General features: G+C 43.2%; 1 protein-coding gene and 1 long non-coding RNA gene across 8 annotated transcripts in view; one reads left to right on the forward strand and one right to left on the reverse strand.

The window, feature by feature from the left end:
- Positions 1-27367, reverse strand: part of FAM13C (family with sequence similarity 13 member C) — a 200954-nt gene that overhangs the window by 69263 nt on the left and 104324 nt on the right. For all 7 annotated transcript variants that reach the window (XM_073353371.1, XM_073353370.1, XM_073353373.1 and 4 more), the window contains 3 exons: positions 21879-21935; positions 15798-15996; positions 5779-5900 (listed from right to left, as the gene is read on the reverse strand). In XM_073353371.1, coding sequence (XP_073209472.1) covers positions 5779-5900; positions 15798-15996; positions 21879-21935 — 378 coding nt within the window. The remainder of the gene's footprint in view (positions 1-5778; positions 5901-15797; positions 15997-21878; positions 21936-27367) is intronic.
- Positions 2591-18353, forward strand: LOC140914766 (uncharacterized). The gene is made up of 3 exons (XR_012159975.1): positions 2591-2821; positions 6912-7011; positions 17965-18353. It is a non-coding gene; the product is annotated as an uncharacterized lncRNA (long non-coding RNA).

A 27367-nucleotide genomic window follows, 5' to 3' on the forward strand; every position in this document is an offset into this window, starting at 1 on the left:
ATTTACTTCAAACCATTTCTCCAGTTTTCCAGATCGTTTTGAATTTTAATCCTATCCTCCAAAGCACTTGCAACCCCTCCCAGCTTGGTATCGTCCACAAACTTTATAAGTGTACTCTCTATGCCATTATCTAAATCATTGATGAAGATATTGAACAGAACCAGACCCTGAACTGATCTCTGTGGGACCCCACTCATTATACCCTTCCAACATGACTGTGAACCACTGATAACATTCTCCTCTCTGGCAGAAATCCTCTTGAATTTTGACTAAAGGAGGAGTAAATAATGCTGGAAAAGGGATATCTCCTAGTTTGGTGTTTATTACATGCAGCTCATTTTTATGAGGCAGAATTTGCAATGTGTTTCAATTAGTTATTTATAAATTTGATGTCCGTTTTTTATATTTTCAGTCAGATTGTTTAGGTTGACAACCCTGCACAAGCAAAGGTGTTCCACCTCTTTTCTGCTAATGATGATGAATGAAAATACTGCAAGTAGAAAGCACCAGGTATTTTCAGATGAGCAAGGACTATACCTCCATCAAACACCCAACCTATTTGCAGACACTTGGAATTGCCTCTTCCTCTACCCATGGATAAATGAATGTCCTCAAACAAAGACTCAAAAAGGAAATTTAACTCTGGCAATTTTGTCTCTGACAATCTAATCCACAGCAGTGGATTTTAGAGAACTGCAATGTAATTTATAATTGATTCCCTCAAAGCAATGTAATACAATCCAACAATATTTTCCCTGACTCACGGTGCTATTATGGCTATAATATCAGTCAATCACCAGTCCAGACCACTGTTCCTTACCATGACTTGTTTATAGCATTCCTGTTGGTAGTGTCATTGTTTTTAAGCTCGTTTGTGCTACATGACCATATTATTTATATAACATCATAGATATGCATGCTGCTTAACAAAACAGATGAAGGCTCAGAGTGAGATTCTCACCCCTGCTCTGGCCCCTTTACTAAAAGGGTCAGAGCAGTGTAAAGGGGCCCTCAAACCCCAGGACTTGCTGGGGAGGATTTCCCAGTAAGATCTAAAGAAAGCAGGCATAAGTCTGCCTTCTCTGAGGACCCTCTGACAAGCCCTGCCATTATGGGTGTGCTGGGAGAGGGACTGGAGGAGGGAGGAGCATATCAGGCTGGGACCACAGAGAACAGTGCTGTGATGATTCTAGGCAGAACTGCAAGAGATTCTAGGGAGTCTGCCATATCTTGAACAGGACCTAAGCGCGATCTTAATTATACTGGAGGCCTCTCAGCTCCTGGAGCAGCCCATGATTGCAGAGCAGCAAAGGTGGCTAAAAGCCACTTCTCAGGGTTGCTCAGAGATGCAGCACAGATCTCACCCCTAGTTCTTCCCCCAAAGAGTTTATAAACTAAGGCTCTTGGTCTTGGAACTGTGAACATGCAAGTGTAAGTGTCCTCCTGGGTGATTCCTATTGCATGATCAAGTACTAATTTAGTGCAAAAATTAAGAGATGACATACACTGGGGAGTGGAGGAAGGATAAGGGTAAAGACAATAAGATCATGGAGTCACATGGAGTCACAATGTTTACATAGCTTTATATAAAACAAGATTTTTGAGAAAGGATTTAGTGGAAAACAGTAGACAGGTGGGATTGCCAGGTGTCTGGTTTTCTACAAGAATGCCTGGTCAATAAGGGACCCTGGCAGCTCTGGTCAGCACCACTGACTGGGCCGTTCAAAGTCCGGTCAGCGGCGCAGCAGGGCTAAGGCAGGCTCCCTGTCTGCTGTGGCCTCCACACAGCTCCCGGAAGCAGCGGCACGTCCCCCATCTGGCTCCTACATGTAGGGGCATCCAGAGGGCTCCGCGCGCTTCCCCCGCCCCAGGCTCCAGCTCCGTAGCTCCCACTGGCCGGGAACCATGGCCAATGGGAGATGCGGGGGTGGCACCTGCAGACGGGCCACTGCATAGAGCAGCCTGGCCTGCGCCTCCATGTAGGAGTCAAATGGGGGACATGCCACTGCTTCCAGGAGCTGCCTGAGGTGAGGCAAATACAATATATTTTCATTTAGCCTCATTCTGAACCGATTTTGTTGAAAGTTAAAACAAACAAAAAACCACCACTGTTTCTTCGGCCTGGAACAACCATCCACGATGGAATATTTCAGCCCAGATGCTTCAAGTTTTTCAAAGTTATAAACAATTGAAAACAGGATCTTAAATAGTAGAACTCTCATTATATGAACGACTCGTTAGATAAACCATTTTTATCTCTTGATCTACAAGGTACATGTGTATGTGCTTAAGCAGTGAGCAGAGGTGCCACACACTCAGAGTGTGCGTGTACTGACCTTCAGTAATTTATTTCACCAATGACTACAGGGACACTAACAGCACGGTATGTATGTATAGTACTGTTTGATGTAGTGCAATCCATTAGCAAGATTGTAATAGGCACACTGTATGCATTGAATGGTAAGAAATATACACATTATCATTATATTAAATTAACTTACACGTGGTACATACTGTAATTTTGAGATGTTTAATTTTATGAACACCTCAATTCCCAGTTAATTAATAAAATAGGGGTTTTACTGTAGTGGAAAGTGTTATGCAAACAACTAGAGGCAGTGCTATCAGCTCTGCCCGCAATTACCATTTCTCACTTTAACTTCTTTTTTTAAAGAACAGCTATGATATCACATCCATAAAGGGAATCTTCTTAGAAGAACAAAGTAAATAAGAATTTCTACAGCACCTTCAGACCAAGGACCTCAGCCTGCCCACAAACATTAAAGAGGCTACCCTCATAACACCACTGCAAGTTAGGAAAGTAAGTATTAATATCCCCATTTTACAGATAGAAAAGATGAGACACAAAGGAAGTAAATGATTTGCTCAAGGACACACAGAAAGTCTGGGACATAGTTAGCCAGCACCTCCTCACCCCCTGTCCTGTGCCTTAATCACAAGACCCCTCCTTCATCCCATCCAGAACTGATTGAGTAATTGCCTTCAGCTATAAATATTGGCTATATTAAGCGGTTGTTAAACTTTAGCAACCCAAGGACCCACATTTTGATTAAAAATTTTTCAGGGACCACCAACCGCCCGCACCAGCCCTTGCCTGGCCCCTTCCGCACTCCTTCCCTGGTGCCCCAACCCTGCCCCTTCTCCGAGGCCCTACCCCTGCTCACTCCATTGCCCCCCCTCTGTCGCTCCCTCTCCTCCACCCTCACTCACTTTCACCAGGCTGGGGAAGGGGTTTGAGTTCAGGAGGGGATATGGGCTCTGGGAGGGAGTCTGGGTGCAGGCTCTGGGCTGGGGCAGGGGCAGGGGGGTTGGGTTGTGGGAGAGGGTGAGGAGCTTACCTCAGGATGCTCCCGAAAGCAACCGGCACATTCCTCTGGCTGTGGCTCCTAGGTGGGGGGGAGGTGCAGGGGGGCGTGCTGCCCCCGCCCTGAGCGTCGATTCTGCAGCTCCCATTGGCCAGGAACTGTGGCCAATGGGAGTTGTGGCGGGGGTGGGGGGTGCCTGTGGGCAGGGGCAGTGTGCAGAGACCCCTCTGCCCCCCCACCTAGAAGCCACAGCCCAGGGGTCTACGCACCCGAGTTTTAGAAATGCTGTGCTATAAGTATCTGAATTCTGAAATGAGGGATGCCATTGTGCTCAGTATTTTAAGTAAACTTTAACAAGAGGAATGACCATAACAAGTCATTTTCTTAGCCTTGCTGCCTTATGGTATGTTCATTTAAGCTTCTGTGTCAGAGAAAATTTCCTAAGCGTCGTTTAGCTACCTAGGACATGGGTCAGGGCACACCTAATGAAAATGCATAGTAGTTTTCAACTCTTAAGACACTGGTTCAAATTGGGAGATTGAACATGAGCTCGCAAAACTTATACAAGTTAGATACCAGGGGACAGATTCACTTAATGTAGTACAGGGAGCTATGAATTACACCTTTCTCTGATAGGTAAGTCCCAAGAACTCACCTCAGTGAGTTCCTCCTTCTAGCGACTAACCTCCTTGAGTTCCTCCTTCTAGCACAGTGAAGGCAACCAGCAGCTTCCTGCCAGGGGAACTGTGGCCCAGATCTTCAAATGTATTTAGCTATCTAACACCCATTGAAATCAATGGCAGTTAGCCACTTAAATAGCTTTAAGATCCAGGCCTATGCCAGGGTGTACCGCTGACATCAGCACCCTCCCTGATTTCTGTCACGATCACATACTCCCACTGACCAGCAGCACTCACCGCGCTAGCCCTCTACGTCCACCCTGCCATAAGCCAGTTGCAGCATTTTTGCACCACTGTCCCTTGGATAATTTATTAGTGCCCTCCCTCAGGTATTAGACCTGCAGAAGCCTGAATGGATCTAGCCCACATTACTGTGCATCAACTTATACTGGGGATACCAGCAGTAGAGGCTGAAAGCAGTTCACTTTGAAAGCCAATTAAATCCTCGGCTACTCTATTAAGACTGCGCCCAAGAGTGTGAATTAGTGTCATTTGGGATGGTTGCTTACTAAAAAACATAACTGAAGGCGATCAGCTTATTTCACATAAAGCACCAAACTGCCATTAGACTAGAATTGTCACTACTAACCTAGTCCCAATTTGAACCAGTGCCTGAGAAGGGAAAAGCACTATATATTTCCATGAGCTGTCCCCTGACCCATCCAGCACTCTGGGGAAGAAAGCTGCTTCTACAGGCCCTCTAAAAAGTGATTCTTTTCCTGACTCCTCTTGCCACTTGGCCCCTTGCATAGATTGGATAATATTCTCCAGCAAGATGCAGTAGGGACACTACTCAGCGTGTTTTTATGAACAGTTGGCACTAGGGACTTCAGAGTGACTGGGGTTGGTACCCTCTCCTGATTCAGGCACTAAAAGTACTAAACGCGGGGTGCCACTTGAGACAGTGAAAAAAGAAAATATACAAGACAGTCCCTCCTACGTTCACCCAAGAGAACCATTATATCCAGCTTAGTGGTGTTGAGCCATCCTGTAAGAGATCTGGTGTTTCAGACTGATTTTTAAAGTGGTGACTTAAGAACTGCAGGCTCAGCACAGTGTAATCTTCAACACTGAATCCAATCCTGTCAATAAGGGCCAAATCTTCTCCTTGTGACATAATCTACGTGAACACATTGGACACTGGGGAGGCTATGTAGGCTGAAACAGAAAGGAGTCCTTCCTCTAGGCTGCTTCATAGCTGCTATGGATCTTTGGCTACAGTAGCTCCCAAATTGCTGTGCCCCATTAAATGGGGGTGAGTTAGGTCATGAATCTGTGTAGTCCCCTGCACTGCAAACACCTCTTGTATAGGGCCCAAGGAATCCCCATTGAGCTCTGAGGTGAACAGGGGGTGGGGCTGCACTGCATGGGACCCTCCCTGATGGAACTAGACTGATTCCACTGCATTCAGGGCCTGATTTATCCCTAAGTGAATCACAGTATCAAAACTATGCCTGCGCTTGCCATTCCCTGACTTCTCAGTAGAAACACAGATCTGAGAATCAGTGAGGCAAGGGAGGAGGGGAAAGTGACAGGATGTTTCTGAAACTGGCCCAAGGGAATTGAAAGTTCTGAATTAAGATGAGGGAACAGATGTTCATCTTGCTTGGAAATTTAAAGTTAAAGAAGTATGTTATCTCCATCCGCTTTACTATCTGTGAACAGCTCTAGGACTCTAAATAAAGAATACAACTGCCAATGAAAGTCAGGAACTTGAATATTTTATACAGCAGGCAGCATACACATTGGCATTTCTTGCAGTTAAAGCCTACCTTGGTTGAAGGTTTACGACTGTTTCCTGGCATCTGAAAGCCACGTTCTGGGTGTAGTCATTAGCAGACATTCCTGTTTTCCCCTGACATTCTGAGAATCCTGGCAATACATTCTCCTTCTCCTGCAGAAACCAACAGAGCACCCTGTCAGCACAGGCCTGGCTGATGTGAACATTTTGCTTTAAAAAAAAAACCAAAAAACAAAAAACAGCTGAAGGAAACAAAGCTCATGGGGCGGGAGGCAGGGGGAGAGAATGCTCTATACTGATTTTTTAAAGAGTTATTCCCCTGACTATGGTAATAACAAATGGATAGCAATAACTATAAAAGGTCCCAAACCACTGTCATTCTTCATTGTACAATGTTTTCTGAAAGCAGATTGTGTACAAAAAGAACCAATGGGACAAATCTTCTGTTTCTATTCATTCATTATTTAGACAGCAGACATCAATGTGTGTCCTACACTTACTGCTCAATATGTTTATCTATAAATATTTATATTTGATTCCAGATCATTCAATCAAATAACGAGAAAGATTTCTAGTATGGGCCCCATCTTGAAAACCCTGACTCACAAAAGTAATCTTGGTTCATATGAGTAAGGGTTTGTAGGATCAGCTTTCAAATTTGCAACTGATTTTTTCAGTTTACTAATTTACTTTATTTACTAAAAAAATCTTACTTTAGAGTGAGGGAAGGTGCGTGGGACGGAATCTGTTGATTCAGTCACCTTGCCATGGGGATGCTGTGTGTCGGGGGTGGGGGGTGGGGAAGCCAGGTTGGTTTCGTGAATGGAATCCAGGACTGGGAATTAGGAAGGCTTGAATTTTAGCTCAGGGTCTCGAAACCTAGCCCTGTGGACTTGAATTAGTCACTCAAACAGTCTCTGCCTCAGTTTTGTTATGTGCAAAATGGAGTAATAATACCTCCCTATCACACAGGGGTGTTATAAAGATTAGTAAGTTGATACAGTGTTCTGAAAATTTAAAAGGGCAAATAAATTTTTTCTTCTCCATTATTATTTTTCTTCTCCATTATTATGCTAGCAATTTAGAAATCTGAAAATAAATGTACTTTGCACAGTAACATGTTTGTTTCCACTGCTAGAGTATTTTATTTTGCTGCTGTTTTAGGGCCCAACCCTAGAAATCCACCGAATGACTTCAGTGAGACTACTCATGGAAGAGTTTGCAGAATGAAGCCCCCTCCTCTCTGTCCAGGAGCAACGAAAAGGTACTCTGGCCCTTTAAGATCTTGTTCTCCTAGTTTTCTGGCCAATGTTGGCTATTCTTTAGCTCCCTGTCCTAAGCTAAGGGCCTGACTACATAGACCTCTAAGTCCAACCCTTTCCCCTACTTTGTAGGGTGGAGGGAAAGAAATACACCTAGCTGCTATTCCCAGCAATCTCACCCTACCCTCTGCGGGAGTTGCTGGGTCCGTACCTTAGGTGGTTCATTGCCAACCCTTGCTGAGAAGTTTCTCAGGGTACTCCTCACCCACTCTGTCGGCTGATTCCTTCTGCCTAGGTGGAAGGCTTTCACTCCAGCTGTTGCTACTCAGGCAATTAGTCACAGGAGTGGAGGTAGACACTCTGTCCATCAACCAGTGCTTAATTTGTTCCAGGGCTGAGCCAGGTGTCTTGGCACCTCTAGGCTTGCCTCATCAGTTATAAAAGTAAAAAAAAAACAAAAAAAAAAACTGCTGGAGTCCCAGCAACTCTTTCATTACAAATGTAGCACTGTCATCAACCTATTTTTGGTGGTTGCCATGTAGGGTTCATATACCTCAGAGACCCCTACTGCTTCAACAGCAAAAATGCCTGTTTTCATTTGCTTCTCTGTCTGTCCTGTGTCTGACACATTACCCATGAGGTTTGTTTAAATGTGCACTATATTGGGAACCCATCTTTACATGAACACATTTCTGTTCACACTGCTGCCTATTCAAAAACTACAGAATTTAAGGCAATTTCTAAAATGTCTCTGCTTAGGAGATACTCTCAGTGGATGTCCCTTTGAAGTTTTTTATGTTGAGGGATGAGTTCAATTGAGTTATTCCTGATTCAGAGTGGAGTAAGTGGGACAGGAATCAGGCCTCAAGTTGCTAATAAGAAGAGATTATACTTGTGGTTTCTACTTCAGGATAGAACCTCAAGTCCAAGAAGTGATCGTTCAGAACCTGCAAGATCTACTGTCACTATGTTTACCGCAGCAGCCTAGGACACTATAACAATATTTTTGATTCATGTATAAGACGGCTTTGGTGCATGCCAACTACCATTTGTTCTGGGCAAGATAATATGCTACTTGACTTTCATGGGGTTACTAAGAAACCTTGTTTGTTAGTTTCCTTTTTTTAAAAAAATGTCCTTCAGAGCTTTATGACATAGATCCCCCTGTATTTATTTAATTTAGTTTAGCATTGAATGACTAATATTTTATCCAAAAATGGTAACAGAGATCCACATTACAGTGACTGGCACTTTTTGCAGCTGTTCCAGTTTTTCCATTATTAGCTAAACAAGATTTTCCCTGGGTTATATAAAATGATGATATACTCTTGGAGACAGAATAGGTCAACACAACTGTTTTAATTAAAGCTCAAGGTAAAAGCAGGCTGAACCAGTTCAGCTGACTCTATTTACCCCCAAACCTTGGAATGTTTTGTAGTCCTTGGGCAGAATAGGCATTTTACTATTATTTGTGTTACAACAGCAGTGAGAGGCCCCAGATGAGACAAGGACTGTATTGTGCTAGATGCTGTACATACACGTAGTGAGAAACAGTCCCTGCCCCGAAGAGATTACCATCTACATAGACAAGAGAAAGTGTGGAAGAAAGGAAGTATTATCAGCACCATTTTACGTAAGGGGAACTGAGGCCTGGTGAGAGTTAGTGACTTGCCCAAGGTCATGCAGTAAGTCTGTAGCAGAATTTGCACTTACACAGACATCTCCTAAGTTCCAGTGAAGTCACAAAACCCTCTGTCCTCCACTGTCTATGCTCCACCACTAGATTAGCTAGTTCAACCTTCCAAGGCTGAGTTGGACCATAAGAGTTCAGCACATGGGGAAGATCCTTTGTAAAGAAGAGCAAAATCTGTCCCCTTGTATAATTGTAAAAGGCTTCCCTCTCTCTCATAAGCAACCCTCAGCCATGCAATCTTCTCTCGGACTTCCTGGTACCACCACCATCAGTTTCAGTTTGTTGTGACTGGGGCAATGAATTGAAAGGCAACAGAAACCCAACTTAATTCACTTAAACATGTACACATTTATTTTTTAGAATTTATTTCATTTTTACCCAGTAATTAAAAAGCACTGGCAGAACGGGGACCCAGCATATCAGGATGTTTTGTGTGTCTCTTCCAGAAGTTTTAGCTCATGGAAGGAAAAAGGAATATCCCAAACTGATTTATCTTCAGATTTTTTAAGAAGAATGTTGCCTGAATAGTGTTTTCTTGTTGCCTGAATTTTCTTGTTGCCTGAATAGTGTGTCAAGTGTACAGCAAATACCACAGTAGTGATTACACAGCACTGTGTCTTCTCGGCAGTGACCAGAGATTTCTCTTTTTCACATGCCATTTACCACACGCAACATTCATAAATCTTAACCCAAAGATAAGGAGAAACAAATACATTACAATGAAATATAATACTATTGGATGCCCTTGACACACAAAGGTTGGATTTTGTTGCACTACAAAAGCACAATTCTGGTACAAAATTGCCTAAAAATCAAGTTTGTTTCTGTTAGGGTTACACCATAATCCTAAGATGATGTACACTATTCTTAGAAAGATGCAATTGGCTCCTTATAAACCACATGTGTTCAGGACCTCGATTTTACATTTCACCTGAAAGAGAGCATCTCTGATAGTGCAGTGTCCCTTCCTGCTATTATGCTGAGGCTGTTTTGTACAGACCTGGAGGGAAGAATGTCTTCTGCTGAACCATATGTACAATTTAACACAGATCTCCCATCCAAATCTTGAACTGGACCCACTTTCTTTGACTTATGAAATCTGATAGTATCAAAGCACAAGGTGTCATGGCTAAGTGTCAGTCAGGGTCCAGACACCCCATGGGGAGAACAGGCAGGTTGAAACCCCCCTCCCCCAAAAAGCAGTTGAATCAACTGATCGTACACAATGTCATTGTGCTATAAATATATGTCAACTAAGGCCTTTTATGAAAGCAGGTAATGTTCTGAACTTAACAATCATTATGAGATATGTTTACAGACTGTGGTTATGAATTTAAAATATTAGTGAATATATAAATGGTGCTCATAATTTGTGCTGTAACATTCAGCTCCTTCTCACAGTGGGGTGGTCGGCAGTCAGGCAGGAGCCTGTAAAATGCTGTATCCCCTCTATACATTAGGGGGTACACTGGGAAACTGTTCAAAGGCAATAAGTAACTTGTATTAGAGAAGAGATTTTACCTAATATAGAGGTGTAAAGCCTGAGGTTGTGTCTTTATGTTTATTTTCTGTGCAACTTGTATGTTTGCTTCCCCTGCTATTTCATCTATGATTTTTTTCTCTCAAATAAGCTTTTAGGGTTTGTGTTTTTTTTACCCCAAGCAGGTCTCTGGTGTGCAAATTATGAGGAGAGTATATGTCAGAGTGAGTCTTTTTTGCTGCTGATGTCAGGGATCTGATCCATAGCAGCACAGCATTAACACACCCAAGGTTACAGAGCAGACCGTGACAGAAGGCCTCTTATTTTGGGGATCACCCAGACCAATGTCACAGGTGGTAAGATAAAAACAGCCAGGCACTGGAGGAGGTCCTTAAAACGTTAATGGATGCATAAAATAGTGCATCTTGGTGTTTTCTGAACCTTTCAACTCATTTGCCTCATCCTCATCAGCTCATTTAAGGAATCAGTAGTGAATACCACATTCACTTATTTAATTGCATTCTTGTGGTGAATTTTAACACTAGCAAAATCATGCCTACATGGTACCCTGTTAAAGTACTGTTTGCTCTTTAAAAGGTGAGAACACCAAAGAACTCCTAGCCCAAAGAGCAAAGAACTCCTAGCCCATGCACAGGTACCGTACACAAAGCGGGAGACTGCTGAGGCCTTCCTTCTTTGGCTCTCCCACTCAGAAACCTGGCACAATTGCAATTGTTCGCTCTGAGTCCTGAACGTGGGACTGGTCCAAGCTGGCAGCTCCCCTGGGATGCAAGCCACTCCAAACAGGATAAGAAATAGGTAGTGTACCAATAGGTATCATTATAGTATTGCCTTTAAAAAGTTACAAATCGCTGCAACTGGTTTATATGGAAATCAAACAGTGAAAATGTTGGGGGTGCACAACAATGCAAGGATCACCCTGGACTCCTTCCAGCAACATTTTTACTTCATACAAGTCCTAGAAGGCCACAGGCAGGGTGCCCTGCCCATAGAAAAGGTTGGCCGGAGACAGAAACCACATGCTCTCTCCTTCTCAGAGCACCCAGTTTTCTTTTTACCTCACTGATCAATAGCTATGATCGAGTCATGAAAGATGCTATTAAAAATATATCTATGCATGGATGCAGAGTTAAAACCTTGGTGAGAATTTCATGCCTAAGCCACCCACAGCCGGTGTATATTGACACAGCTGCATTACTCAGTTCTCTGACTCTTGTGTGTTTAAAACCATAACTTTAATGTTGAATTAATAGGGGTGCTTTTGTATTAATGTATTTTTCCATTTAATTTATACCAAAGTACTGAATTTCATGTAGCATCTGCATTTCTGTTTCTTGGGATTTGTGTCAAGTTACCATTTACTTTTCTTAGTCCTTTACCCTGGTGATTAGACTGAGAAATAGGACTTATTTGCTCTACTTATTAGCTGGTGAGCTCAGAATCAGTAAAGAATTTAAAGGTGAATCATTTCATAATCCAAATTCATGTTAATGTGAATCAAAGATGAGCTACAGAGGAAGGGGATTAATCAAGAAAAGCAGACTTTGAATTCCAAAACCTCACTTCTTATATTGTCTCTCCAGACTATATACTGTACATACTTGATTTTGGTATTCCAATGGCCCATAACATTTGATTTATAGTAGATTAATACTTCAGAATCACTAAAGTGGCTCCGGGAAACAAAACAGATATAGACCATAGGAACCATTTATAGATCCACAGATTTTAAGGCCAGAAAGAACCATTGTGATGATCTACTCTGACCTCCTGCTGAAATCTGGCCATAGGACTTCCCTGTATTAATTCCTGTTTCAAATCCAACAGCTGTGCTTGAGCTAGAGCATATCTTTTAGAAAAATTTTCAATCTTGATTTAAAAATTTCCAGACATAAAGAATCCACCACAACCCTGGGTAGGTTTCTCCAATAGTTAATTACCCTCTCCATTAATGCACTTTATTTCCAGTCTGAATTTGTCTAGGTTCAACTCCCAGCCTTTGGTTCTTGTTATACCTTTGTCTGAGAGATTGAAGAGCCCTGTATTGTCAAATTTCTGCTCCCTGTGTAGGTTCTTATAGTCTGATCAAGTCTCCCCTGAGCCTTCTCCCTGATGCACTCAAACTGTTTGATGGAGATGTAAATTCACCTCCCTGTGCTTGATGCCCCTGCCCATATTCCCTAGAATGGATTCGCATTAAGGGAGGATAGGTTGTGATGCCACTCTGCCCGCCCCTTAGCCTTTCTGGTAGGTGGGGTTTATGCGAGGTCTTCATACCCTTACAGAAAAACATGTATAGATTTTAAACAGAAGATGATAATTTCTGTATAACTGTTGTGAACTGTCAACTAGGATTTAATCGAGAATTATATACCAGCTATTGAAATCTACAGTACAGCTCAAAATGCCCATGGAAAGGCTATTATTCTCTATTAAATTCTTTGGTCTAGTTCTGCGTTATGTGCAAAGTTGTCTCTAAATCATCTTTATAGCAGGCTACAATACTCCCTACTAGTATATTTGTGTCTATCACATGGTATTTGTGTCTGTACAGATTCAACTACATAGTCCTCTTCACTCAGACATGTTATCACATTAGATTCTATATAGCGCTGGTCAAAATTTCTATCCACAGGAAATTCTGGCATTTCAAAATTATCAGAATGAAAAAATCAAAGTTTGAATATTTGCCACAAAATGAAATTTCTGAAAAATTTTCTTTTGGGTTAATAAAAATGTTTGGCTTTTTTACATTTTTGTTTTATTTGCATGCTTTATTGTATTATATAATTTTATATTATTTTAAAACAAGGGCTTAATAATGGTTTTTAAATTAACATATAATATAAAATAAAAATTAATATATACAAACTACAAACCAATATAAAATAATAATTTTTAAAACAGTCCTTTCAAAATAAAAATCAGAGGGCTCCACTCTGAAATGCTTTGTTTCCATTTTTTTCCTAGAAAAAATGTCATGAAAATTGACCAGCCCTAGCTCTATAGAATCTTTTAGGTTTCATGCTTCTCTCCCACATCTGTCCTTCCTGTTCAGTTCATAGCCACATATCCCAGTATCCCACTGATCTCTGAAATTTGTTCAAGTTTCACAATGCCCATTATGGGCTATATGTTCAAAAGAACTCAGGCTCACTTTTGGACATCTTAATGAATGGCCAGATTTTCAGTAGTGCGCAATGCTAAACAGCTCCCACTGGCAAGAACGGGAACTGAGTGCTGAGGTCTTTCGAAATGTGATCACGTATCAAGCTCCATTGCCAGGTATTCTAGTTTGCTTTCCCACCTACTCCCATCCTTGTAAGTTTCGTGCATTGGCATATAAACATTTATAGATTTATTTTTGGCCATGTGCTATTTTTATTTTGATCTTTAGTCTGACATCCTGTTACTTTTCTAGGATTTACCTCTGCCATTGCAACATGTCCCAGCACCAGTTCACCTGTAATTTCTGCCCTATTCTTTTATGTATACAGAGATACCGCTCCCTCTACACAGCCTTTCCACTACCATAGCCATGCATCTGGGTTTCCACTGATGGAAACTTATAGACTCTGGCCCTATGCACACAGATTGCTGTGTATCAAACAAGTGCACCAATTCTGTCCCTAACTCTCAATAGCTCAATACTTGTTCTGTTATTAAAGAGCTAAATTCTGTCAGGAGCAGCTCAAGGTGTTGTAACTGCTCAGAGCTTAGTAGCTACTAACACAGAGATGTGAATAATCATCAAATCTCTGGTATGTCAAAGCAAAATCTGTAATTAGATATTGTCATGATTTGAATAAATGCTTCTTTACGCATTGTAGGAGTGAAATTGGGGAGAGGATGTCATTAAAGGAACATTCTGTGTCAATAAAAATAGGGAATCACTTGAGCTAGAATGACAATCATTTTGTGGAGAGCATTCTCATTTTCAAATGAACAAAATTAGGCAGCAGAGCCAGCCAGATGCATATTGGCTGCCTTATGTGTACAGTTGTGAGCTTGCTGAGAGGCTTGGTGGTGGCAATATGTTTAGAAGGAGCCCAGGCGTGCACAGTAGCACACTGTTTCAAAGCATCAGTCTCTTCCCCTTTTTCAAGATAATGACAACTTGCCATATAATCAGCAGCTACTAGAAAAACAACAACACTTTGTTTTCAATTTCAAGTAAAGCAGAGAGTCAGAATGGAAAGAAGCAGATTAGATACAATCAGTTAGTAAAACAGACAAAGCGCTTTAGAGTTTGAAGGTTATAGTATATTGGAGCTCTTGACTTGAAAACCTGCCCCTGAACATTTCTACAAGCAGAGCCCTTACTTTTCATAAGCACTTTAAACAACAGCCTGGGTGCCAGATGTGCACTTGGTTCAAGAAAACAACAAAACGAATCTAGAGGCTCATGCAGCCACACCGGGCCTGCAGATGGGGCTTAGTGAATGCATATTCTCTTATATGAGAGTGAACTAGGAGTTTGTAAAATGTGCGCCTTTTTCCCAGAAAGCCTCAATCCAGCAAACTGTTCCATGTGGGCAGACTCCACTGAAATCAATGAGTCAAAGAGGTCTGCCCCTGGAGAGCTCATTGCTGGATCAGGGCCCAAAGTATAACCTAATCAGTGATGAGCGTACTTTAACTTTCTGTGATGAAGTAACATTTATTTTATGTGGGGACGAATCATATTCATAGTGCTAATTCTGTTCGCTGAGATACTGCATCAGTGCTCAGTTCAGAGGTGGGGGCAGAATGGTACCCACGCTTCTCACTGATTGGAAACAGGACCTGGGGAACAGCAGGTATGAGTGGAACTCATCACTTTTTTGTTTCCCAATCCAAGCACTGTATCACAGGAAAATGTCATGGTTTATTGGGGGGGTTTCCCCTCCAGACTCAGGGTAGCAAGAAAAATCATTAACAAGAGGGTAAGAGACCAATCATCTCTCCACCTTACTTTATGCCCTCATGATGAGCTGCTTTTCCTGATACACCAGTGAGAGTCTGTCTACCCTTTCTGGGAGAGTCACTCTCAGCTGTAGTGTAGACATACCCCGAGTATATTATTTTCACTAATTTTTCATACTACTGAATGGGATAAAGGGATGAGATGTAACATCTTCCAGCCACCTTACCAAATATCTCCTAATAATTAAGAATTAATAAAACGTTACAGCATTTAGAGGTTTGACATAGACCCCAGTTTAAATCTCTAGCACAAGCCACAAAAGAGAAAGATCTTGCCATTATTCCAGCACATCCAGGAAATACAAGAAGATAACTCAGAAGGAGAAATAATTTGCACATCCTCACTATGGGCCATACTGTGACAACCTTATTCACAGCAGTGAGAAGTTGTGGATTCACAATCACTATGTCAGGGAATTCTCACTGATTCTGCATGATTCCCTTAGTGAAAGAATTACTTCAACTGCAGTGTCACTTGTACCAGATACATGGCCCAAATCATTGTGGAGGTGAGTCAGAGCAGGGATTAATAATGCTATCATTTGCATCACTTTGCATTTAAAACATATTCCTGCTATGACACTGCACCATAAATATCTAGCAAAAACAGATCAGCTTTATTTTATTACCTGACTTTCTTCATGGTTCTTCCCATTTTCTAGTTTTGCAATGGTTTTGGGCTTTCTTAATTTTAAGTTGCCCATTCCAACCCGTAGTGTGCAGTCATGGGCTGTCTGTTCCACGTGCTGCTGGGTGTCTTGTAATGCTGGTTGGCTGTCCTCTAAGACTGTAGTATTGTTGGGATAGTTTTCTTTGTTGTTTTCATCTCTAGAAGAAAATAAAACCAAAAGGTGTAAGGCAGGATTTTAGCCATCTCTCAGAACAATACTGAGGAGGACTGGTGCCAAAGTCTCAGTTTTGATATGTTAGCATTGCCAGGGTAAGGACATATACGAGCTAAACATTGTGTACATTAATAAAACAAGTCTCCATTATAGTCTGGAGTTTATTATCCGACCATATGCTAAATGCATTAGTACACATTTGTATACAGAGTAACTTAAGCAACTGTAATTTAGGTGCCTGTAAACTATGTGGCCTCAGTGAGGCCTGAGCTACACTATAAAGGTAAGTCGACATAAGTTGCCTTTCACTGACCTAGTTGTGCATACATCTATATTCAAATGTGTTTCTCGCTGATGTAAGCGTCCTGTTCCAGCAACACAGTAACACCAGCTCCCCAAATGGCTTTGAGCCACGGTCGATCTACTGCGCTCGACATAGTGTGAGTGCAGACACCGTGATCTATGCCAACCCTAGCAGTCGTCCAGAAGCTGTGCCACAATGCCTGACACTGACCGCTATAGCCCTGTGGTCCTGGGGAGCAGAAGCCAGCCCCCCTCCCTTTATAAACCCTGCATATTTTTGAAATGCCTTTTCCCGATTGCCCAACTCGACATGCACATCTAGCAGCTCGACATGCACATCTAGCAGCTCTTCCTTCTTGTGTGCAACTGCCCAACTGACCATGCTGACGCCACGCCATGCTTTAGATGAACATCTGGGCCTGTGGGGAGAAGAGGCTGTGCAAGCATAGCTACGGAGTAGTTGTAGAAACATGGACATCGACAGGCAGCGAAGGGGCACATCAGGGATCAGCAGCAAGGCCGCGTAAAAGCAAAGGAACTGCAGCAGGCCTGCCAGAAGGGCAGGGAGCTCAAAAGTCGATTTGGTGCCACAGACCTGCTGTTTTTAAAATGATCTGCATACTTGGCAGAGACCCCACCAGCATCCCACAGCGTGACGTGGATCCCTCCAATGAGCCCAAGACACAGACCCCTTGTTGTGAATGGCAAGGAGGAGGAAGATGGGGGACAAGCAACTGTGGGGTCCAGCTATGCTAGCTGTGGGGTCCAGCTAAGCTATCCAGATTCCAGCCAGAATCTGCCCAAGACTCCACACAGTCCAGTAACTTCCTATGGGTGAGCCCTATTCAGGGGAAGGAACTTCAGGTAAGCATATGCAGGCATTTCCCATTGTAATGTTGAAATGTCAAGTTGGTGCCTGACCCCAGCATAGCAGGACACAGGTATTGACTTATACTAGAAGAGGTAACAATATAACTAAGAGAGGCGGAGCTGTTATTTGCTTTTCATTCCCTGCAGAGTTAGCTGGGCTGCCCATGAGCAGTACTTGGTTTATAGACACAGGTATGTGCCTTGAATTCTCCTGAGAGAGATCTTGTTGCAACTTTCTTGGAGGTACTCTGCAATCTTCTTCTGAAGGTTTCTAGTATTGACAGCCTTATTGCTCCATGATAGGACACGTTCCCACACCGGTCTCTGTTGACTTCATCAGGTACCAATGCAGTAAACAGGCTAGCAGAGTATGGGTCCAGGTGGCTTAGGAACACAAGTAGCTGCTGTGCTCTCTATGCCTTCGTTACTCTCAGGAGTGAGATAGCTAAAATCACCATCACCTGGGAAGAACAGCACTGGTGCTCACTACCATTAACATGCACTCATATACATAGAAATAGGGCCAAAATTTTACTGTTGCATGCCACCAAACAATTCTTTCCTCATATCCCCCCCTTCCCTACACCTGCCCTTGGCCATACTCACCATGGCTGGGATTGGATAGCCATGTCGTGCACAGGTGCTCCAAGGCGGAAGTAGCAATAAGCATGTCTTGTTTAAAATGTTAGGGAGAGAAAGGGAAGGAAGTTCTGAAACTTAACTTGTGCTTTCTGCTGTCACTATACATACAATGAAACCTCTGTGTGTTTATCCATAGATGCTGCCAGTGCATTCCTCCATACCCACAGATTGCCTGACCATGATAAGGAGGAGAAAGAAGAGGACACAGGAGGAGATGTTCATCAAGATCATGCAAACCAGTGCTGCATTGGACCGTGAACAGAGTACTTGGTGGGTGAACATTGCAGACAGCCTGGAGAAAGAAAGAGCAGACAGAAGAAAGGCCCAGGAGTTCCAGCAGAAAAAGGACAGGGAGCACATCAAGGGACAGTAGGAAAACCATAGCTTGTGAGAGTCACAGTTGCTGTATGGGTAGCCAAAATGGACTGAAATGGACATGAATGTTCTGTCCCCTTATTAAGTTCTGTTCCATTAATTTATTTTAGAAGTTTTTATTGAATGTCTTTTTAATTGCACTTTTTTTGCACTGGTTTTGTTATGTAATAAAAATCTATTTTTGGTAAATAATTGATCTGTATTATTTCATAACATATGCTGAAGAATGCATAGCACTACTGAAAGCTCCCACTACCTGTTATTGTAGAGGTCAAAAAACTCATAGGATCAGTGACAAACATAGTGTAATAATTATAAATTCACAGCAAGCACCATATAATTAATAGGCACATTACCAGACAGTGTTATATTAATAAATGTACACCAAGCACTATACAGTTCCTAACAGCCCCCAAAATTTCAGGACACGTAGAGCACAGTCCACCCAGTGCATTGCTGAGGCTGACTGCTAAAGTGCTCTTTCAAGGCCTCCCCTGATTGTACAGCTCCGCATTGAGCTCTAATAGCCTTTGTGGCTGGCTGTACAAACTCAGGGGACAGACACTCCATCTCCACCATGGCAGCAATTTTTCCCCCTTTGTTTCACAGATATTATGCAGGACACAACAGGTACCTATAACCACTGGTTTTTTTCTCTTGCAGAAATCCAGTCTTGTGCATAAACACCACCAGCATCCCTTCAGCCACCAAAATACATTCAGCTGCCATTCTGCCCCTGCTGAGCTGGTAGCTGAATCTTTCCTTGGTGTTGTTCAGGTGGCTGGTGTATGACTTCATAAGCCAAGGAAGCAAGGGATAGACTGGGTCCTCCTGGATCACTACTGGCTTTTATCATCACCAACGGTAATCTGCTGGTCATGAAAAAATGTCCCTGCTTGCAGCTTTCTGAACAGTCCTATGTTCACAAAGATGTGTGTGTAATGAACCTTCCCTGACCAGTCCACACTGATGTCAGTGAAGCATCCCTGGTGATCCACAAGGGTTGCATAACCATAGAAAAGTAGCCCTTTCTGTTGAAGTACTCTGGGGCAAGGTGGTCTGTTGCCAAAATAGGGATACACGTGATATCTATTGCACCACCGCAGTTCGGGAGTCCCACTATATCACGTACATTATTGAGAGTCACAGTCTTGCGTAGCACAACACAATTAATGGCCCTGCATACTTGTATGACATGTGGATTTTCCAACTCCAAAATGGTTTCCTACTGACTGGCAGCAATTGGGAGTTGCAAGTTTCCACAGTGCAATCGCCACTCGCTTGTCAACTGTCAGTGCATCTTATTCTGGTATCCCTGCACTAGAGCTGGGAAGAGCTCAGCATCCAGATCCAGGAACGTAGCCTTTCACATCTGAATATTCTAGAGCTACTGCCGATCATCCTGAACCTGCATTACAATGCATTCTCAGCAGTCAGAGATCGTTTCTCAGGCCTAGAAGCAGCATTCTACTGTCTGCAGCTTCCCCGTGAATGCCACCAACAACCTTGAATTGGTTCTTGCTATGTCCCACAGCAATCTGTCCTCCACAAAATTGTCATGTCCCCCCACTGCTGAGGTTCTTCCTATGGCTCTGCAAATACCAGAGATCATTCGTCCTGTGTTTGCAGTTCTCATGACAATAGTGCAATAGTGAAGAGTGGTTTAATTAGACCCTGAGACACTCTTGGGAGCTCAGGCTCCATGCTTCTGTCAGAGATGGCAGACAGACAGAAGTGCTGCTGGGTTTTGTGGGATTTTTAAAAAAGGCCTGAAAATTATGGGGTAGGGACGGCATTATAGAATGGAGAAAGCTGATTGATGTGAACTTGACCCCTTGCTCCCAGTCACCCCTATGCAACTCACTTCTGCCCTACTATGCAGTGCCAAAGTTTCCCAAGAGACAGTGCTCCAGATGGTGGTGAGTTGCACACTAAGATACCGCACATTGACCCAAGTACTCCTGATGAGTACATGCAGTGCCAACACAAGGAGCCAAGTGCACATGCATGAGTGATATACTAACTGTGGCAGCTTTATGCCAACATAACTTGCATCAACCAATGTTTGTAGCATAGACATGGCCTTAGAGATGCTACTTTTTGCCTTCCCTACTAAAAGTCAAAAGCATCTTTTCCCATATAATCACCTAATGCCACAGGCTTCGGAAGCCATTAGTTTAGCAGAGCTGTAGCTCTTCTAGTATTTTGGTCTTTCTTCTCACACAAACCGTTCCTTCCTACATCCATGACCTCTTTCTGCAAACTCCCTGCCCCCTCCTTTCATATCTTCTTGCTCTTTCCACTTAGTTTCTTACCTTTCCTATGGGCTACTAGATTTCCTCCATGTCTATTGAAATAAGGGAGAGAGAAGGGCACATGAAGTAGGATTTGGACAGCCAGAGTAGGCTAGGTTTTGAGCTGAGAGGCGGGAAAGCATGCCAGTCTCATTTTTCCTACCTCGTGGGCTTCCAGACATGTTCCCAGCCATACTGCTGCCCTTCCCTCCACTCCCTCACAGGCAGTCATTGTCACTCCCTAGAGGAAGGCATCCACCACTCACACTCCTTTCCCCCACCCCAACCCCGTATCTTAGTCCAGAAAAAAAAATGAGATAAGGTTGGTAGTTTGTGGGAGGCAGCTGGATAAGTTGGTGAAAATTATATCAGAATCCCGATTGCAGGAAAGGGTTACCATGCAGAACAGCAACTCACAGTCTCGGTGGTTTAATTAGACCCTGGGACACTCTTGAGAGCTCAGGTAAAAGCTGGGGCTAGGACAGAAGTCTTCCATCTTTGGCAAGCAGAGTACAACCTTTCTACCCAGATGCAGACTTTGCTGTAGTTATCCATGCCTTTGTTACTTCGAGGTTAGACTCCTTTAATATACTCTGTATAGAACTACACATCAAAACCATTCGGAAATTTAAGCTAGTGAGAGAGTAGGGCTGCCCACCTATTAAGCAGTGCATCATGAGAGAATAGGTTACTGGCCATGCTCTGTACTCTACACTGGCTGCCAGTTTTCAGATAGAAGCCAGGATGTCAGTTTTAACCAATAAAGCCCTAGGATCTGTGACCTGACTACCTGCGAGATCACCTCTTTCCCTGTCTGAACTCCCAGAGCTGAGATTATCAGAGATGCTTCAGTTGGAGCCCCTCAGGAGTTTAATAGAGAGTAGTCTGTTGACACAGCGTTCTCTGTGTTGGGACCCCAGCTAATGAACCAGCTTTTCCCTGCTTGGCTCACTAGAGCCCGGATGTGTTAACCTTGTAGGCACAGTGCGAACCCCAACTTTTCCCCCAGGGAAATGGGTTGTGGATAGAAAGTTTGGTCCAGGGTAGCTATTATTGTTACTGGGTGGATTGCTCTCTCTTGTATGGACAGTTCTATAAATATATTGAAACACAGTTGGTTTTAAATTGTCTAAATTTTAAATTGTCTGGAATGTTAAGCTGTGTTGTCCAAAAGCAGAAATACACAAATATACCGTGGGTGATTTTCATCGCAAAAATACTTAAACTAAACTATTCTGTAATTTAGAAGAATTTTTATTCACAGCGATGATGTTCCTTGAGTTTTTGGGTACCATTAACAGATGATCCCTGATAGATGGGGATGAAAGAGAAAAGTCAGATCCCTTGCCAAGGGTTTTCAGATAAGATATAGAGTAAATACCTGTGGATGGAGTTTGCTGCTTGGTCTTCATGTACAGACTCTGTATCCTCTTCACACCTTGAAAATGGATATAAAATCATTATTCACTTTCTGCCAGTTGTACACTTTATCTTTTCAGTAACAAAACTGGTCAGTTTGAAGTGACACGTACAATTCTCTAAACATTCCTCTTTCTCAAGCTTTAACTGAAGTCAATTCATGGCATAGTTTCTCTGTTTGCAAAGTTTGTTGTGATATTTTAAAATCTGATTTTCTACAGAATTAGATACACCATTTGCTCTCTCTCCTTTGTCTTACTAGAAATAAAATGCAGCTTCTACTGTAAAAATTGTAGAAAATAAAGGAGACATCCTCCTTTTTAATTGCTAATAGCCTACTTTGCTCAAAGTATTATAAACAGTAATTAACACACCAGTGCAGTTTTTCCTCCAAGACCTATTAAAGAAATTAACAGTTGTAGAGCAGTTGGCCTTTGTAATGCTACTGGAAAAAAATCCCAGTATAAATTAAATTACTGAGGTGAAAAATAATCCAAAACATTGAGATCAAATCTCAATAGAATTAAGTATTCCTAAAGCAAAACTAGCATAATAAGGAGAAAATGCCGAAAAAACAGTTAAAAACAGTTAAATACCCAACTGTTGACCAGAGATTCAGAATGACATCAAGTATAGATTAACTTTGCAATGCTCAGTGCAAGACAATCTGCTGATCCAAACTGCAATGCACAATGGGGGCTTCTCTTCCCATCTAGACCCTGATATAAAGAAGATTCTACCTTCCATTCTATTAATTCTGGACAAATGTTTGCCCCTCCCAGCCCCCCCACTCCCTTCTCCTCACCCTCTGCTCATACTCACACTGCACAAACACTTAACAGGCCTGGATTACTTGATGCTAGCTGGCAGAAGAATCTATTCATTATGTGGGAAGCAACCTGTAATTCAATTGATTAATTAATTATTGACGAAAGCCGCCTGGCTCTGGAAAGAACACGTTAAATGATAAACGTGTATCCCCGCATGGCAATTTGATGGTAAGATTTTAATATGCTCCTCTCCCTGCCAGTCTTCTGCTGGTATCTTTATCAACAGGCAAGCTGATGATGAAATTATTTAAAGGGATACTCTCTCAAGCTGTTTACACTTCCTACATTGACCTACCTATTTTTTAGAGGGGGGGCGAGAGGGGGAGGAGTTAATAAACGCACCCACTGAGGATGCCTTGAGTGCATTTCTTTTAAAAGGAAAAAATATTTTTTCTCTTTAAAATTACTGAGCGCCTTTGATTGGGCATGAGTATGACCCCCATGCTTGGATTCTGCCTATAGAACTGCAGACAAGGAAGAGAAGCAATGTATACTGAGTAATACATTGCAGTTGCAGAAACAGTTCCAATGGCAAGCCTCTCCATAGAGCTCCTGTTGTCAGAGGAGTATTGCCTCCTCTATTCTCCTATGGTTTGATACTGGTAGGGGAGTGGCCCTGAGAGCCACTCTCCAGCTAACCAGTGTTAAAGGGAGAAAGCCACTTGCCAGAAGAAATCTTCATCTAAAATTGGGAAGGGAAAAATCAGTTGGAAAATTTGGGGATAGGAGTTGGGAACTTAGAAGGGGAAAATCAGGGAAAGGAAAGAGATGGGAGAACACAAGGAGAGGAGATAGAGAGGAATAATGTTCCTTGACAGAGGTGGAATGGCCCTGCTAATCAGCCCAGTGAAGACACCAGAAGGGAGCAGAATGCCACCAAAGCTCCCCACAGGAGACTAAAATAAGTGAGAGGCCTGGACCGGTTTAGGAGAGGAGCAATTATTGGGTGGGGAGGTTGTGTGGCTTGGCTGGGGCATATCTGAATCAATTAAGAATGCCAGTAGATAGGGTTTCCACCCTGCTTTGAATAGAAGCTCTACACTGGCCTGGTTTCTCCATTCCAAGCTAAGCTTGTAACGGGAACAGAGACCCAGAGGAAAAGGTAGCTTTATACCATCTTTACATTTCTCCTGTTCTGGTGGCCAGTTTGAGCTGCTCTTACTCATACCTGGCTCTCTGTGGCTCTAAGGGACCACTCTGACAGCCAAGAATAGTCAGAGCATGTAGGCACTCATGGCCATGGCTCTCTTCACCAGGAACATCCCCTACATGAAGGGACTGTGAGAGATGCAGCATACATACATCAACTGAACGCCCTGGGGATTCTCCCCTCTACTAAGCAAATCCCCTGTGTGTTGGTTCCACCGAGTTTGCTCAGGGGTGATCCTGTGAACTACAGAGCACTGAACTTTACTTCAGTACAGGTAATTGGTTGAAATAATAAATAAAAACAGAATTATAAGACACCTATGTGAACATTATATGATGAGGACTGTTAATCCAGGGGGACAGTATAGAAATACACAAAATAATGAATAGCATAGAGAAGACAATTGGGTGTTTCTATTTACTCAGCTCATAAGAACAAGGGGGCAATGAAATTAAAAGGTATCAAATTTAAAACTGATAAAAATGTTGTTTAAAAAAAAATACCAAGTTAATCTGTGAAATGCACTGTCACAAGATATTGCTTGAGGCTAAGACCCTAGCAGGATTTTAAAAAGGATTAGTGCATTGCACTACATGGAAAATGAAAATATCCACTGTTACACTATATAGCATTTTTTTTAAGAGCAGGGAGATGTCCCTTAATGGTAGGTTATTCCATTAATGACCTTCATCTGACACATCTGGCACCAGATGATCAGAGACAGCAGAGCTACTAGATGGACAGATCCAATCCAATATGGCAATTCCTATGTACTGTTTTTCCAAAGAATGTGGGATTTAGTGGATGTATTGTGATTTGTTCCTTCTTTGTCCTTTCCGAGGACCTGGAAAGCTGTATCTATTTTGGGGCTATGATATTTAAGACATGCATATAAACCAGAGGTGGGCAAACTACGGCCTGGGGGCCACATCCAGCCCACAGGACCGTCCTGCCCGACCCCTGAGGTCCTAGCCCTGAAGGCTAATCCCCAGCCCCTCCCCTGCTATTCTCTCCCCCTTGCAGCCACGTCGCCACGCACGCAGTGGGGCTGAAAGCTCCTGCCACTCTGAGTGGCATGATGCGGTGGTGCGCAGCAGTGGGGGGGTTGGGTAGGGGGTCCCGGGGGGGCAGTCAGGGGACAGGGAGCAGGGAGAGTTGGATGGGGGTGGGGTCCCAGGGGGCCTGTCAGGGGGTGGGGGTGTGGATAGGTCAAGGCAGTCAGGGGACAGGGAGTGGCGGGGGGGGGTGTCCAAGGAGGGGGCAGTCAGGGAACAAGGAGCAGGGTGGGTTGGATGGGTTGGAGGTTCTGAGGGGGACAGTCAGTGGGCGGGAAGTGGGAGGGGGCGGATAGGGTGCAGGGGTGGAAGCCAGGCTGTTTGTGGGGCACAGCCTTCCCTACCCAGCCCGCCATACAGTTTTGCACCCCGATGTGGCCCTTGGGCCAGAAAGTTTGACCACCCCGATATAAACAGTAACTTCTCATTCACCAGATGCACATATAGTCCACAAGGAGACTGGCAGCTCTGGACTTTTGGCTTATCTTGAGAAAGGTCCCTGGAAAAAAGTGAAATTTGATGTTTTATATCAAGGTCCTGTGTACTGTAGGATTCTGGAGCATCTGCCCCTTGCAACAGAATTGTGCTTCAGAGTGTAAGACCAAGATTGGATGCCTAAAGTTAGGTACCTAGATCCTCATTTACTCTGCTAAATAGAAGTGACCTCATTTTCGGAAGTGCGCAGCATGAACAATTTGCACTGAAGTCAATGGGAGCTGTGTGTTCTCAGAACCTCTGAAAATCTGCCATCTTTTATTTCAATGCGTAAGTAGGGATAAAAGCGTCTAACTTTAGCACCCAAGTTTGACAATTCTGGCCCAAGCAGGTTTTTTAAAAGAATGTTTCAAGCCCCCAGGGTTTATCAACTTGCTAAAAATAAAGAAAAAAAGGACAAATTCGATGTGAAAACAGGGTTCTGTTTCTACTGTGCTCTAGCAAACTTCTCCAGTGCCCCACACTAAGTGGGATATACCATTTCTCAGATGCCTTTGGACCAAGGACCTGCTATTCCGCCCGGTTGCCACCAGGTCCCACTGCAGTAGTGGCTGCTGTGCACATACACTAGCACTGCCAATAGGGAAAAGGAGGAGGAAGGGTAACGCCAACAGACCCCAGTCGTCGGCGGGCGGGATCAAACCTGAGGCTTTTGGAGCTTAGTGCATGAGCCTCTACCACATGAGCTAAAAGGCAACTGACTATTAGCTTCAGAGTAGCAGCCGTGTTAGTCTGTATTCTCAAAAGAAAAGGAGAACTTGTGGCACCTTAGAGGCTAACAAATTTATTTCTGCCACAAGTAGTCCTTTTCTTTGGCTTTTAGCTAAGGCTGTAGAGCAGACTCAACCTCTAAGTGGTCTCGGTGCCACTAGATGGGACAGAACACCACACCCAGGTGGTGTGTGGGTTACATATTTCCCCTAGCTGAGGAAGCGCGTTCCGAGCTTCAGAGACTTCCCAGTTGAAATCCCGGACAAGCCCCCGCTTGTAACGCCGACAAGACCCTGGTCATCGGGATCAAACCTGAGGCCTCTGGAGCTTAGTGCAAGAGCCTCTACTACATGAGCTAAAAGCCAACCAGCTCTTAGCGAAGGCTGTAGCTCAATCAAATCAATCTCTCTCTCTCTGTCTCTTCCCCCACCCCCACTAGATGGAACAGAACACCACACCCAGGAGGTGTGGGGCTTACTGGCACTACAAAGCAGGCCTCTCTGCAATGCTTCCTCTAGATGGTGACAGGAAGCCTGGCAGAGAAAGACTTGCACCTTTGGTCCTAGTGGCATGACCAGGGGAAAGGCAAAGATGTGCACAGGCAGGGGGAAGCCCTGAGGCTGAGGAAGAGAAAGGAGCCGTTGAAGGACTGAGGTTGAGAAGGGGTGGGGAAAGTATTAAAAATGTGATGTCCTACTTCGTCCCTCATTTGGAAAGTCCCACATGTTGTCCTTCATTTTAGACCTCGCTGTCCCACAATACAGCATTTAAAGGTAGAAATGTATAGTGGCAAAACTAATTAAAAATAATATTAAAAACCATTTTCTGATTTTTATGCCATTTAATTTCATGCTGATTACTGTAGCACTACTAAAATGGGATAAAATACATACATGAAGCAAAGAGAGAGGTATATAGGAGGTTAAAGGTGTTTGGACCCCTAGAAAAATGTTACATCCGTTCTTCTCTAGTCAGTTTGACAGCACGTATGGATTGCTCAAACTGAGTTACAACCTCCACTGCTTTCAAAATATATAATATCCCCTGCAACATTTTAGCAAACAGCTCATAATCAACTTAGGCTTTTTATTCCCAGCATTTCGGCAATGTGAAATGTACCTTACATGCAAGCTAATCTATAAAATTATCTCCCTTCTGACAAACTGCTGGCCACAATTTAGCTGAGCAGTCTTCTGAAATATAATCAAGT

Source organism: Lepidochelys kempii, chromosome 7 (assembly GCF_965140265.1).
Source record: "Lepidochelys kempii isolate rLepKem1 chromosome 7, rLepKem1.hap2, whole genome shotgun sequence".
Lineage (NCBI taxonomy): Eukaryota > Metazoa > Chordata > Testudines > Cheloniidae > Lepidochelys > Lepidochelys kempii.